Source organism: Neodiprion lecontei, chromosome 1 (assembly GCF_021901455.1).
Source record: "Neodiprion lecontei isolate iyNeoLeco1 chromosome 1, iyNeoLeco1.1, whole genome shotgun sequence".
NCBI lineage: Eukaryota > Metazoa > Arthropoda > Insecta > Hymenoptera > Diprionidae > Neodiprion > Neodiprion lecontei.
In genome coordinates this window covers 40,510,988-40,525,333 of record NC_060260.1, presented here as the reverse complement: position 1 = coordinate 40,525,333, position 14,346 = coordinate 40,510,988, and the positions used below count along the sequence as shown (strand labels likewise).

Here is a 14,346-nt window from a genome sequence, read left to right as displayed (position 1 = left end):
GATAAGTCGTGACGAAACGGATTGTCGAAATTCTGAAGAGAAGAAGCATTGTCATGTTGTGCGACGCACAAGAAGTCACGCATCTTTTCGTACACCAAGAATAATCCTTAAAGCTCATTAAACTGATCTTAATGAGAGAAAAAAGCTAAATAAGCATAAGGTAAGTGTACCAGTTATTCACACGTTTAGACCCAATTATTGACCCGTTTATTTTCCAAAATTATAAATTTACAACACAAATTGTGAATTTCTCGATGATTACAACCAATCGCTAGAGGGTTAGGCACTACGAATTCATTTTTTAGTAATTTTAGAACTAAAGATCAAACGGACACATTCAAAAAATGTCAATAATTGAGACAAGCTCATTAACTGAGACCCTTACTTTAATAAACCACGAACACGAATAGTGGAAATAGATTTCCGCTTCAGATCGTTGAATGCTTCCTGCTTCGTAAGTATATTAAACCAATGTCGAATCTTGTGTCGTCACATATCCATCTGCGAATAACAACCCTCTCGTCACTGTAGACCAGTATAATATAGCGCGGCGTATAAAAAATATGTATGTATGTTCATACACCGAGAAAAAGAATCGATTGAATCAATTAGCAAATCGGCGATGAAGGGCCGCTAAAAAATTTAGTCACTGCAACTAAACATCACTTCATCAATCGATGACATTTTTACTTAAACTATTTTTTAATTACATCAACTAATGTTTAATTGAACTAACTGAATTTCTATTTGGCGTTAAGAAATCGTAAATTTAGTTGATTCCATGAGTTGATCACAGATTCGTTGTCTCGGTATGTATACATGCAAAGGAACGATTACACGCGGATTGTCTTCTAGGAACGACACAAATTTCAGGAAACTGACGAAATCGCGAAAGTTCGATTTACCGAAGAAATGAATCCGTATCAAAATGTCGACTTGAAAATTTTAAGAAATGGATAGTCCTTTCGGCATATGAATCTTCAGCTATGCGAAATAATGAAAAAATAGAGACGGAACAGAAAAGTAATATTTAATTTGACAAATGCGATTAACAAATTAAACAGAAAGGAAGGCGAAATTTAAAAATGATTAAAACATACTTCATAAAGTCTACGCGGAAACCGTCTAATGATGTTCAAAAAACTCATATTGAAACCTGGAATGATGGACGTTAAGAAGTCTGATACAGTCTTAAACCAGTATTGAAGACAATTTCCGAAGGCCATAGGTATATATGTATAAAGTCACCGGAGGGCATGATAGTAATTTACTTTCAGTAGTAGGTATTGAGTATTAGTAAATTAGCGTTATTAAAGAGGAAAAAAAAACAATCTCCAATCCCTCGGTGCTATATACATGCATTCAATATCCGTTTATTCTCGATGTCAGTAAATTACGATATCACAGCCTCGGGTCATTTTCATAACCGTAAAAAAACTCCACTCCATGACGGGTTTGACATATTAATGTTAATTCTCAAAACGGTCCCTATTCTTTTATAAGCTTTCGTCTTTTTGAGAAATGGCATAAGCCCATAGGAATAAGATAACATTTGTAGCTACGAAGATTTTTTCCCGAATAGAAAATGACAACAAATAAACCACAAATAAAATATTGCAAACATCAAAAACATTTGTTCAATTATTTTTATCCAAATATGGACTGGGATCAAAGTCAGTATACTTAAATTGTTCGTTGATTATTTGCCGGAATTAAAATTAAAAAAAATTCCTTAATCGAATATTGAGTGACAAAATTGAGGAATCGACTTAGAACCGTTTCCATAGAAATATGTTGCTGGGTTGATTCAGTATAGCATTAATAAAACACACAAAATGCTCTCGGATCTTACCGAGGAGATTATATATTACAAAATGAATTTTTCGTTTCAGAATATCGGCGCTTAGACTTAGTTCGATCTCTTATATTTCATACATTATGATTACATGTTATCTAAGAAGTCGCCTGAAAAAGTAACTTCCTGTACATAAATTTATTGGCTTAATTCGGTAACAGAGGCTGCGCCCCGACGATATAGGCATCTTGCAATCATGTTCCTGTTTCCTTTCAACTATATAGAAACATTAAAATCTGTTTGGCGTCCACTCAGAAACCGGGTAGAAACAAACGCGAAGGATAAACACAGTGTGAATTTACATAAAATTCGATTAAGCATAAACTATACCACGTTACTACACGTAAAACGTGCCAAACAACACGAATCTGACAAAACTAAAAGAGAATATTTTATGCCCGTTCGGAGATCTTTAAAGGCGGATTTCATCCAACGGATAGGAGAAGTGAATGCAGCTTTTTCAAATTATTTTAGCTATTTTTGATTCATGCACAGATATTTATAGTTATATCAATTGCAAAAAAAACGTGAATAACAAAAGAGAACGACATTGTTTATTTGGTACTTGTACTGTTCTCTCTTCACTGATCGTAATTACCTTCAGGCAATAGCCAAGTAATTATTTCAGTCACCAATCTGTATGCATACCTGTACTGTCCTAATGCAGTAAATTTCCGTATAAAAAAACACATCAGCAGCCTCTGTAAAGTTTGAGACAACTTTCCAGCTCTAAAATAGAGCTAATAATTGATAATATCGATACGCTCGCGTAATATAAACTTGTTCGTAGATTTTAAAACAACTCCATGCTGTCGACATCCACCCCAATCTCAAGGAAGTCATCGGCTGCGTAATCCTGAACTTGTCTACGTGAAGACGGAGGTGTGTGGTCGGGATCATCTGTTACGGGACTGGGTGGTGGATTTGTCACTGGACGGTCAGAGTCTGGCGGAGTTCTTTCTCTATCACGACCCTCCCCTCTCCTCAATCGCGCTTCCTCCGCGATCTGCCTCGTTGAGAGCTCGGCACGCGTTAGTAGGGCTGGAAGATCCTTTTCAGAGCCATCTACAATTTGGTCCAGAAATGTTTTAGATTATGAAGGAATCAATAAGTGCGAAGATTAGCTTTACATTGTAAATGTTACAGTAAGATTTCGGAAAAAAGAGCGTAAGTGAAATTTCCGAATAGTGGACATCTTCGGAACTAAACATATTGTCCGTTATTGAAGAGTGTCCACTATTCAGAACAATATTAGCGTGTAAATTCTGCTTCTAGAGATTTTTATACTGTCCGTTGTAAAGAAGAATCCTTGTTGGGAGGTGTGCGTTAAAAGAAGTTTCACTGTATAGTAATCTAGAGGTATAAATTATATGAAATGATTTGCATAATATGTTATATTTTGAATTACTTTCGAGACTCCGCATTAGTTCCTGTGTTTTCCGTCTCCTGCTGGAAGCTTGCGCCTGCTTTCTCTGTTCGACAGTCTGTTTACGGTCCTCTTGGAAAATTGCTCGTATTTTTTCCTGAGGAATGTGATCATCTTGCTTCAATAGTAACAAAAAAACTCCTCCCGGAGTCCTCCTACGTGATCCGTTCACTATCATCATTCCCCCGTCTTCCTCAATTTTTTTAGTTTGTTCGAAGAAATCTATGGCTTTTTCTTTTCCTATTATACTCACTGCTCTTTCTGAAAATTGAAATCAACATCACAGTGTAGATGATGATAACTTTACCCTTAACAGGAATAACTACGAATAAAAAGACATTCACACTCTTGCTTACTTATGAGATCATCTTTCTTTTCGCACAGCTTTTCCGCTATATCTGCAGCTACGTCTCCGTCATCAGAATCGGCAGTGGTGCGCAAGTCAAGTATTTTTCTCGCAACTCCTCGCTGCCCATCAATTTCCATAGAATTTCTTCGTTTACCAAGCCTTAACTTAAGGTTTGTCCTATCCTCATTTGTCCTTTTGTTGTTAATCCTAGGTGGAGCATCTTTCTCAGTATCCGAACTAAGTTCAGCTGGTGTCTGTTGTTCATTGGGGGAATATCGAACAGTGAAGTCATAGAATTCGACATTTCTACCCTGATAATCTCGCTTAGTGACCCCGCATGATACAAGTTCCTCCGTGAGTGCTTCTTCCTGAACCTGCATACACCACACCTTGTACTTGTCTTGAGCTTCTTTTTTCTCTACCTCTCTATTCTTCCACCGTTTTATCTTCATCTTTGGCTTCTTGGAACAAGTATGTGCCGAATCTGAGTCCGAATCACTTTCAGATTCCGTGGGCTCATCTGATTCATCACTGTAATGTAGTTTGGACGATGTATCCTCAGGTCTGGGGGCAACATGAGGCCGCTCTAAAACATTGTACTCGAACGCATCGACAACCTGTACAAAGGTAAATGATGTAAAATTTATGGATATACTAGGCTTTGTAAAGAGTCCTTACAGAATTTTTACACTTTAATGAAACATATCAGTCTTTCCAAAAACTGAAATGCTAAAAAAAAAGTGGATATTGGTAAACGCGGATTCTGTCATAAAACTCATCGATGTTTGTGATCGAATGCAATGGTTGTGTAACAATCGCGACTCAAATCAACCGTATTAACTTATTCCTGTAGATATAAATGCAGAATTGAGTAAAGATATCAACGAAGGTTAGCTTTCTGTCAAACGTAAAATGTTTAACCTCGTCATCCACAACTTCTCCATCTTCAAGTTCTACCGGTTCAGTTTCCATACTCGCTAGAAACTTGTTTCAACGCAATGCCCACGGTGGAGATATGAGTAATTATGATTTTTGTTTTCTCTTCAGAAGTAAAATAATTTTCAACTCATCCGATTTCACCAAGCATTTAAGGCATATCGTTCATTTACTGCGCTGCGATAGTATGATGCTATTCCGATGTGTGTATGGATGTATGTATACATATACATATATTTAATGCATCCAATACACAATGTTACAAATGGAGTATCCATACGCATGCGCCATGATGGTGATAAGTTGGATGGTGTGGGTATGTATCGGTATGTATGTACACTAGGGACAATGAATCTGAGACGGCTAATTTTTTACACTAAACAGTTATGTTGGCACACAGAGAAACCTGCAGCGCCACAGTCGGCCGAACGCAAAACAAACTCAATCTCAATAAACATAACACAATCCATGACCATCGAATCTGAGGAAGTGAATCTAACCGATCCAATCTATCGAAAATAGACAACATAAATTCATCGTCAAGCAGTGCCCTCTGCGTGGCGCAACTTGAGTCGATGAACTATCGGTATGTAAAGACATCAAGAACGAATGTTACCATCACGTATACTCAGATGTCAGTCTTGATTACTGTCATCATAACCAGACTGGAATGCCAATCTCAAAATCTCCACAACTGTACCACAGAAAAAATGTTACGGCGCGTCTATGTTTCTTCTAATTTATTTCACTTTCTATTTTTACCGGTATGAAATGAATTGTGAATAGATCAATTCCATTGACCTACGTTCATAGAAAACACACGATTCAGTAATATCCATAGGAATTTATTTGCCATGCAGATTCTTCTATTCCTAATTGAAGAACGAACAAACCAAAGAGCTGTTTAGATCAGGTATGCTTTGAAATATTTGTCACACGTTATCATATTCGCACATTGTTTACGATAAAAAGACTTACAAAAGTAAACAATTGATTACCTACATAATACATTTTCTTTGCCAGGGTGATAACCAGATTAGTATGATAAAAGAGGGGTTTGATATCGCACAGGCCCATCTAAGACATAATTGTGGTAGTACACGTACTGCAACGACTATAACAATAACAAAACGCCCCAATAACAGCAGCATGAGGAAATATTATCAAGCAGCATTAATTATCACAGCTCTGGTGAGTGTGGTATCATTGCTATTCTACAGGCATGAATATAACAAACTGCGATACGTCCTAGAAGTGATAAGTTTCTTTGGTAAGCCCGGAGTTAAGGAACCTGACGTCAACCGCTTAGGAGAGATTGATATCTCCGATGATCTCCATCTCCACTTTGACGTACCACTACCATCTTGGCAAAGAATAAACAATGACTTGTTTGTTTACGCAGCTTACCATGCAAACATAAATGAAGTCCGAGGGATCGCCTTTGGGAAAACATATATCATTCCAGACATAAATTGCCATGTGTTTATCCAAGGGAAAGAACAGCATGTTCTGGGGATATTCAAACATTCAAGAATTAGCAACTTACTTAAAAGCCAATCTAGGAAAAATTTAGAGTATGCTGCGTACCAGTTTGTCTGTGAGTACTCTCAGCCTGCTATCCCTGAAGGAGTGTCCTTTTTTAATAAAAGGGACGTATCTGAAAGTGAATATCCAATTTTAAGTGTGCAAAATTTACCACATAACCTGATAACCAATGATATAGCCATATGCATAGCTCCGCCATTAAACAGATCTATTTCTCGTACGGACATGATGAACTTCTTAAGTTTTCATCAAATGATCGGAGTTGATCATTTTATTGTTTACGATTACGGTATTCCAAGTATATTTACAGATACTATGAAACAAATAATGAATAGCCAAGGGCTTAACGTCACATTCACTGTCGTACCATGGAATTTTCCCTATACTAGAATTTCTCCAGGCATTTCTGGGGAAATTGCTGAAAGGGACTGTCTTTATCGTACATACAATAAAGTCAAATATAGCATAACTTTGTACTGGGAAGAGTACATTGTTTTAAAATATCATCATACTCTGGCAGAGTTATTAATAGATTTTGAGAAAGGCTTATTAGCTAGTGATCACTATCGACTGAATTCATCATTGTTTTGTACCCAACAAGAGGACTATCATCCAACTGGAAACACCACACTAATGATTTTTAAAAAAACTCGCAAGATTTCCGAGGGTAGCATGAAAAATCGTCACGTTTCTATTAGCAAACCACACAAAAGTTGGATTACAGATAGTATTGATATTGATAGCTATATTTCGCCTGGTGCAGACTTAATCAATGTAAATCGTTATCAGTATTGTTCAAATTCCGAAAATGAAATGAGCTATACGCATGATAGATCAATTTCAAAATTTGCTGAAAATATAATAAATGCGCCAATTTTTAAACAATACATGACCAGACAAAGCTCAATCAGCAAATGATTATTTTTTTAATTATCGGGTACAATACGGTGAATGTAAATAATATGAAATTCCCATTGAGGAACAGATTCCTAAATATGCTGAATGGTTGTACGGATCGATGGATATCCGCCTAAGACCGAAAAGGACTGGCCATACAATCAGCCTTTGAAACCAGTTGATGTTCCATATTTTCGTAAGCGAAACTGAGTTGAAGCTAAACAAATTCTAAGCAATCGATTTCATATAAATTTCAGGGTTAAAAAAATTTATCTGGTAGATCAATGAAAAATTCCAGTTTTCACGCATACATTTTGTCATGTCTAATTTTGATCACCTTGTGGAGGAAAAAAAAATTCCAATGGCCAAGAAGGAATAATCGTAACTGTGAAATAAAAAATATCACTGTTAGAAATAATTTCTAATCAAAAAATTTCTAACACTTAATGAACATATCGCAAATGTGTATAGATATATATATATTCTCTAAAATATAGTACGTTATGTAACAAGGGAATAAAGTTGAAGATTATTCCCTCGGGTGATGACTACCCTCGCGCACTTTTATATATTCATCCATTATGCTCTGAATAGATTTTATAAGGTAGTCGGTAAAGTATCAATGGAAACTATTCTTGGACCATCCGTTAATTCATAGCACAAACATTGAGTGAGAGTTACATAATTTTTTTGAACTTGACAATTGGCGTATTTGTGCCAAAAGAGGCCCGAAAAGTTTTATACACAATAATATGGGCTATGTTTTACTCACCACTCACTCTGATTTTACAAACATTGCTGCGATATGCTTATCTATTTATATTTTCAAAAGTACTAAAGATTTGTATACGTAATATGACTTATGAGATGAACTGTTGTCATATTGTAATTTGAAACATTGATACTTCTTTTTTTATTTTTTACGTAATATAAATAATCGAATTTTGGCTTTACACTACTCAATGATGAGTGATCAATGATATTTTTGTACAATAACCTTACCCCTTTCAACTATTAAATTTGAGGTCATATATTCAATTTCTCAAATTTATTTACGCATTCTTCAACTCACTCTAATCCACGCTCCTGTGATTGCTATGCAAAGCTCCTCCGTAATCATCAGTAACTAGACTAATTTTCATTGCGTAACATGATATTATCTTTAAACAAAATTCTCCACAAAAAAAGAAATTGAGATTTTCCTTATGATTGGATAAATTAATGTGATATTGATGTTGGTAAATCAGTTATGTAAAGTATAAATAAGTCGCTAGTTGCTTGTACAAAACCTGATTTGGAAATGATCAAAGGTATATTCGTTAAACTAAGAGTTACAGTTGTATGAAGTTGGGCAATTTTTTTTTTTTCTCACAAACGTTTTCTATTACAGTCGCTGCATTATAGCAGAATTTTTAAGTCCAGCTTCTTCAATAGTTTTACTCTCCTCAGTCAACTCTTTGCTTGGATATGACGTCAGTAGACGAAAATTACTAGCTGCATACTGGGGTCTCATACTAATAAAAAGTTGAGGAAAGTTTCAAAACAATTCAAAAAATTATATCTATACATAATATTCTAACGAAGTTGTGTTCACAACCTTTATATACCCTGGCACGGCTAATGCCGTTACAGATATTAACCCATCATCAGCTAAAATCATTTGTTGATGTATGTACGGTTACTGAACCACTGAACATTATTGTAAGAACAGTCAGTCTTCAGACTTTAAAAAGAGAAAATCCATTTCAATTATATCTGTTTTTCCGTGATTTCAGCTTTGCCGACAGATTTCTTTGACTCAATGTTTGCTCTTTACGCACAGAGAACCTGCTTATTTTGTTACGCGCAATCCCTTGATTGCCCTCCGTTACAATATAGACACATACATCAGCAATTGAGTATTCATACTAAGACATGAATTCTTTATAAAAATCTGATAGTAAAGGATACGTTGAAATATAACGTCTAATGTCAGAAACTGTGTGTGTCAGATTAAACTGAGCTCTGATGCTACTTCCATCTGCTAATCGAATCTGAATTGTTGTCACTGGTTGAGAAGAATCTACATTCAATTCTCTTGTGGCTTGTGACTCATTCGCTGTTTGATCTACAGAACCAACTGGAACGGTCATGCCTACCGTTGCTGGAGATGGGCTGCAAACACATAATTAGATTTGTTAATGTGTGTTAACGCCATGAGAAGTGGATGTCACATTTTCCCGAACTTTGAGTTAAGATACTTTGAAATTATACCTAGAAATGTTGGGTTCAAAGTAACGTAAAAACTTTACAAATCTGATTCATCAAAAATATTGGAAAGGAGAGAATCGTGTGGTTAATTTTGAAAAAGCAAATTAGTGGTTGAAAATGGTTAACAACCTTCCTAGCATGTGTCCCTTCCCAGTGAAGGCCTTTACTTTGACTTTAGGAGGTACAAATTCTTCATGACGATGATCTTCCATATCCAGTCTGACTTCGGCACCTTGTACTTCTTGACGTATCTCCATGGGAACTTCACCACGCTTGATAGCAGCCAAAAATTCTCGGTTACCAGGATCGTTATACGGTCTAATGTCACCATCGTTCAAAGTGAACCCTTCTCGCCATAATTTCAATGTGATCAATCCGGTATTGCTTTCTTGAGTAGATGGCGAGGGAGTTACTAATAGCAACAATTTTTTATAATTTTGAATTAAGCTTTATCCGAGATATAAGAATACTCTGTAAATAATGTAATGGGTTTTCTGCTACTATGTGTAATTGATAAGAGGGTATTAGAACTTTCAAGATATATTATTGGCAAAAGTGTGAGTTTTTTCGATTGAAACATCAAAATATACATCTTCTGTTAAACAAAGTAAAACTGAGTATTAATGAATGATTGATTTCATTAAGAAATGATTCATAATACCTTCTGTGTCGCTGCTAGTTTGTCCCAGTTTATATCCCGTTCCGCCGAAGGTACTGGGTCTTTGTTGCGAGGTGGCTCTAGGATCGGAAGAAACTGCTTGCTCCTGACAAGATTTGAACATGTCACCAACAATGTCACGTTTTTTTCCTGGTCCTAAAACCTGTTGACCGCTGTGTTCCGAGCCACCGGCATAGAATGCTTGACCTTCCTCTTCCTCTGAACTACTATCCCTCTTTTGTAAGTCTGCAATAGTTCCGAACCTGGCTTTCGGCTTTGGTAGAGGCTGCGAAGACTTCATTTCTGCAGGGGTTGAATCTATTAGACGTGGCAGCTCCCCCACATCATCATCAGATGCAACGTCTTCGACAGGCTCATTGACAAGGTCAGCTGGCTCATCATTCTCATAAAAACTCGCTAGAGCCACCTTTACAACAAAATTTTTCTTCTTTATTTGTTTCAAGCTACATTGAGTTAATGTCTATTATAAATGATCATTGACAGGTAAAACCTCAACACAGTGAAAACTCTGTGAAAGGTAAACTTTGATTAAACTCAACGTACTTATTATATGTAAAATCACGTTACGCGTCGATCAAATCGTAGATTCGGAAAACGGACTTGATATTTCGAGATATAATTTATTACGATACAAAGGAAATATGCTGTCTCACCTCTAGCTGCCAAGCGGATGAGTCCAGATAAAATTGTGCCCTCTCAGCATCAGTGCCGGTCACGTCGCGAAACTGAGATACCAATTCCTCCCGATCTGCCATCTCAACGATAAATCCACGGCACTGAGTAAGATCCCGGAAAAATTGTCTAGGAATAATCTGAACGACTGGAATCGTACGTTTCGATGTCCACGAACACCAATTTACGTCGAATGATCAGAGCTCTGCAAAATTTTCACTTTAATCAGCTGTCATCCCGTATGAGTGCATGCACTAACACGTACGCATTTACGCGCACCCGCATTCGTACGTGACGCATCGCGATGTTACATACTCTATGCTACATTCATGCCTTCCTTTGCTACTACGAGTCGAAGAATGAGTGGACGAAGGTTTCTCTCTGGACGAAGTCGTTGGGACGTATTGGGTGTTGAACTCGAGGATCGAACTTCGTTTAAAGCTTTCAGTGTGACCAATAACTTACACATGGTAGAACTAACCAATTGCAATTGGATTATACAAAAATGCTCCAATACAATTTTCGCTTCACAAATCTAAAAACTAGATGTAACAGGGTGACGACAATTTTGCTCAAATTAAAGTCCCTGACTTTTCCCGTCAAAAAAGTCAGAATTCCTTGACTTTTTTCCACAGAACTTAGGTAATGCAATATGTCAAGCAGCTCTAATTATGCCCAAAAGCACCGGACGTTCTGTACCTTGAGGAATATTGGGTCTAAAGAAACACATCGAATTGCTTCCTTTCTCAACAGTAATTAGAAATTGAAGTTTGAAAATGATTTATAAAAGAATAGTACGTTTTTCCCTATGGTCCATAGTAATTCCGTGACTTTTCCAGATACACGAAATTCCCTGACTATTCCCGGTTTTCCCGATTTTCCCAGTCTGTCGCCACCACCGGGTACGGTATCTAGCAATCCTTTTCTCTGTCAGCGTTGACTGAAGATCACCTGAAGATCTAGAAAGACTGCAACCTAACGGGGGTTTCCGTAAGGGAAAATGAACGAGGTAAATTCCACGAAGTAATTCGTGGTAAATTCCAAGATCCCTAGATTAGGAAGGTCAAGATACGCGTGTTCCAGTTTTTCTCACTATAACGTGGGCAAAAATGTTCTATGCGCGTTCGCCCAAAAAATATCAACCTTAAATTACCGCATTAACCAGTTTTTACCAATCTTGCTCAATTTTTTGAGGTTAATCAATAACGAGTTGCGCCCTTAGTGTCCTGACGTTCACGAAATAAACAGAAGCATGTATATAGTTTGAGGTTAATCATTGTGACAGGTCAGGAATCAGAACTACACCGGGTGCTTTCCATTTAGAGCACAGTGTGACACAGTGTACAAATCTCTATTGTAAGCGGCCAATCCGGGCAAAGGAATAGACCAGAAATGTTTACACCGTGTCATATTGTGCTTTAAATGGAAAGCATCCATTGTCATACGAAACTTTTGGCGCATTCTCACTAATTTTTTTGCCCACGCATGCCTTGACCTTCCTAATCTAGGGACCTTGCATTTGCTATCTACCGAAACGAAAGGTTTGACAAAAGCGTGGGCAAAAGCTACTGATGGCTGATTTTGAAATATATTCCAATCATGTGAGTCTTTCAGTTTTTTCGTGCTCGAAAGTTGGCAAATAAAACACATCCAATGATGTTGCTTCATGCGGCAAAGCTTTGATCTGTGTCAGAAATAGTGCCAGCTTGAACGTTTCTCAATTATCTTCTGGTGACTTTGACTATTGCGTAATCAGTTGCTGATCAAAGTAGAGGGTTGGTACCAATTCGTTTCCGGTCAACCATCCAGGGATCTCATCGTCTTTTACGCAACGAAACGAAAGAGAAAAAGAAAGCTTTGTGAGAGAAGTGGTGTTCGTGATTGGGCCGTGTCGAATTTTCTTCATCACATTTTGGAGTAAAACTAGGTGGTTCCTCAAGTCATATCAAATTCCCGGCGTAAAAAATGCTGCGTATTGTGGCTGGTCGCGTTGGTTCGGCGATGAGGAGCTCACTCGTCCCTCGGGCAGCGACTGCTGGTCTTCAAAACAGTCGTGCCTCCCATGGCGGTCCCCAGGAATCCGACGAGGAGTTCGATGCCAGATACGAGGCCTTCTTCAACCGCCCGGACATAGATGGATGGGAAATTCGAAAGGCAATGAACGATCTCGCTGGTAACAATACTTACACATCTTAATCTCTTAGTTATCGGAGAGTCTCATCTAGAACGGTTGAAATTGTTGTGTAACTCGTCACGATTGACTGTCGAGACCTTCGAACCTGTACTCTTATCTCTTCGCCACTCAAAAATACATGAAAACAAGACGATGGTACTAACCTGTTAATTCTGTCGAATGCAAAACGAGTTACGCTCCGTTCGGACCGTTGGTGAAAAAAATCGAAAGCCTTCCGAACGGGAAAGATTAGTCCAGTAATGATTTTATGGTCGTACATCGAAGGTCTATTCAACTCTTCACCTAAAGTGCAGAAATTTGTGCATTTCAAAATAATCCAAACTTACCCTACATGTATTGCAATTTTGGCAAGGTTTCAGAGTGATATTTAATAGTAAGAAAAAACCACTTACTGGTTTACTGCCTTCGAAAGTTCATATTCACAATCTTTTTTCAGGTATGGATCTCATCCCTGAGCCAAAAATCATCTGTGCTGCGTTAAAGGCTTGCCGAAGGCTCAACGATTTTGCCTTAGCAGTAAGATATCTAGAATCTATAAAGGATAAATGTGGTCCCAAAGTGGGTGAGATTTATCCATATCTACTTGAGAATATTAAGCCCACATTGGAGGAGCTGGGTATCAACACACCTGAGGAAATGGGTTACGACAAGCCAGAGTTGGCTCTTCAATCAGTGTATGATATCCACTAATTCGAGCCAAGCCGTCAAGCTAGTCTCCTTATCAACACATAGAAATTCGGAACCGTTGAAACAATATTTAAATCATACATTCTATGAATAACCAGATCATGTACAGTATAAAAATTTAAATAAATAATTATTTAAACTGAGTACGGATAGTTTTTGCCCTTGCCATATCTTTTGTCAATTTGTTTTGTGTACTGTTGAGGCTCGTCAAAAGTTGTAACAGATATGTTTCGTATCTAACAATTCAACATAAATCAATTTATTTCAATATTATTTATTACTCAGAATATGTACCCTGAAATGATTCCTAAATGAAAATCATGAATAAAAATTAAATTAAATCATCAATTTTCATTTATCAGACTGTATCATATGTTATTCTAAGATTCGATTTTAAAGCTACCTTGACAACATCAGAAAGAACTGCCATCGTCTTAAGAGTCAACAGGGCAACTCATGCATATTTGATGGCCATGCTAGACTGCCCTGCCTGATAGTAGACAAAGCAAGGTGTGCTGTTTATGCTGTGTAATAAATATAATGTAATCCAAAGTTTTGTTTTTTAGCAATAGTAGAAGACGAGCATAACTTTAATCAATAGATTGATTTCAATATTAGTGATTATAATCTTCCGAGAAGGATCATAGATCAAAATATGACTCGTCACGTAAATCGCTATATTTAAATTTTTAATTGTATCATTTCTTTTCTGCTTTTCAATTATACCTTAAATATTACTTATAGAGATTAACGACTCAATTTACTTTTTTTTTTACATTGAGAAGTAAACGAAGCAAAAATACAACACAATGACGACATATTTACAAATCACGTTACATCATACACGGCATTAAAT

General features: G+C 37.0%; 4 protein-coding genes across 8 annotated transcripts; 2 read left to right on the top strand and 2 right to left on the bottom strand.

The window, feature by feature from the left end:
• Window positions 1-1,353: 1,353 nt before the first annotated feature.
• LOC107224888 (phosphorylated adapter RNA export protein) lies at window positions 1,354-4,770 on the bottom strand. Its single transcript, XM_015665127.2, has 4 exons — window positions 4,552-4,770; window positions 3,638-4,247; window positions 3,264-3,542; window positions 1,354-2,920 (listed from the first exon to the last, which is right to left on the bottom strand). The coding sequence occupies exons 1-4, from the start codon at window positions 4,600-4,602 to the stop codon at window positions 2,649-2,651; spliced, it is 1,212 nt and encodes a 403-aa protein (XP_015520613.2). The 5' UTR covers window positions 4,603-4,770; the 3' UTR covers window positions 1,354-2,648.
• A 240-nt stretch (window positions 4,771-5,010) lies between these two features.
• Window positions 5,011-9,533, top strand: LOC107224896. Of its 3 annotated transcripts, none has more exons than XM_046742861.1 (3): window positions 5,011-5,152; window positions 5,427-5,479; window positions 5,590-9,533. In XM_046742861.1, the coding sequence occupies exon 3, from the start codon at window positions 5,608-5,610 to the stop codon at window positions 7,027-7,029; it is 1,422 nt and encodes a 473-aa protein (XP_046598817.1). In that variant the 5' UTR covers window positions 5,011-5,152; window positions 5,427-5,479; window positions 5,590-5,607; the 3' UTR covers window positions 7,030-9,533. The 3 variants fall into 3 exon arrangements, with proteins under 3 accessions (XP_046598817.1, XP_046598822.1, XP_015520627.2); XM_046742866.1 differs by lacking the exon at window positions 5,011-5,152 and adding an exon at window positions 5,159-5,330; XM_015665141.2 differs by lacking the exon at window positions 5,011-5,152 and having other exon boundaries at window positions 5,159-5,479; window positions 5,590-5,836; window positions 5,969-9,533.
• On the bottom strand, window positions 8,283-11,058 carry LOC107224884 (NSFL1 cofactor p47). 3 transcript variants are annotated; one of them, XM_015665122.2, is made up of 6 exons: window positions 10,925-11,058; window positions 10,591-10,814; window positions 9,920-10,343; window positions 9,388-9,670; window positions 8,959-9,162; window positions 8,283-8,522 (listed from the first exon to the last, which is right to left on the bottom strand). In XM_015665122.2, the coding sequence occupies exons 2-6, from the start codon at window positions 10,690-10,692 to the stop codon at window positions 8,393-8,395; spliced, it is 1,143 nt and encodes a 380-aa protein (XP_015520608.1). In that variant the 5' UTR covers window positions 10,693-10,814; window positions 10,925-11,058; the 3' UTR covers window positions 8,283-8,392. The 3 variants fall into 3 exon arrangements, with proteins under 3 accessions (XP_015520608.1, XP_015520607.1, XP_015520606.1); XM_015665121.2 differs by lacking the exon at window positions 10,925-11,058 and adding an exon at window positions 10,875-10,890; XM_015665120.2 differs by having other exon boundaries at window positions 10,591-10,971.
• A 1,318-nt stretch (window positions 11,059-12,376) lies between these two features.
• LOC107224899 (cytochrome c oxidase subunit 5A, mitochondrial) lies at window positions 12,377-13,633 on the top strand. Its single transcript, XM_015665143.2, has 2 exons — window positions 12,377-12,782; window positions 13,240-13,633. Exons 1-2 carry the CDS (start codon window positions 12,575-12,577, stop codon window positions 13,491-13,493), a joined length of 462 nt encoding a protein of 153 aa, XP_015520629.1. The 5' UTR covers window positions 12,377-12,574; the 3' UTR covers window positions 13,494-13,633.
• The last annotated feature ends 713 nt before the right edge of the window (window positions 13,634-14,346 follow it).

What these genes read in the sequence shown, in the direction of transcription:
- LOC107224888 (XM_015665127.2), bottom strand. Translation starts at nt 4,602, where the DNA reads ATGGAAACTGAACCGGTAGAACTTGAAGATGGAGAAGTTGTGGATGAC. An exon ending in GAGAAGTTGTGGATGACGAG is followed by an intron (nt 4,248 to 4,551) that starts GTTAAACATTTT and finishes ACCTTTGTACAG; the next exon opens with GTTGTCGATGCGTTCGAGTA. An exon ending in AAAGAAAGATGATCTCATAA is followed by an intron (nt 3,543 to 3,637) that starts GTAAGCAAGAGT and finishes TTCAATTTTCAG; the next exon opens with AAAGAGCAGTGAGTATAATA.
- LOC107224896 (XM_046742861.1), top strand. Translation starts at nt 5,608, where the DNA reads ATGATAAAAGAGGGGTTTGATATCGCACAGGCCCATCTAAGACATAAT.
- LOC107224884 (XM_015665122.2), bottom strand. Translation starts at nt 10,692, where the DNA reads ATGGCAGATCGGGAGGAATTGGTATCTCAGTTTCGCGACGTGACCGGC. An exon ending in CATCCGCTTGGCAGCTAGAG is followed by an intron (nt 10,344 to 10,590) that starts GTGAGACAGCAT and finishes TTTGTTGTAAAG; the next exon opens with GTGGCTCTAGCGAGTTTTTA. An exon ending in AACTAGCAGCGACACAGAAG is followed by an intron (nt 9,671 to 9,919) that starts GTATTATGAATC and finishes TGTTGCTATTAG; the next exon opens with TAACTCCCTCGCCATCTACT.
- LOC107224899 (XM_015665143.2), top strand. Translation starts at nt 12,575, where the DNA reads ATGCTGCGTATTGTGGCTGGTCGCGTTGGTTCGGCGATGAGGAGCTCA. An exon ending in GGCAATGAACGATCTCGCTG is followed by an intron (nt 12,783 to 13,239) that starts GTAACAATACTT and finishes ATCTTTTTTCAG; the next exon opens with GTATGGATCTCATCCCTGAG.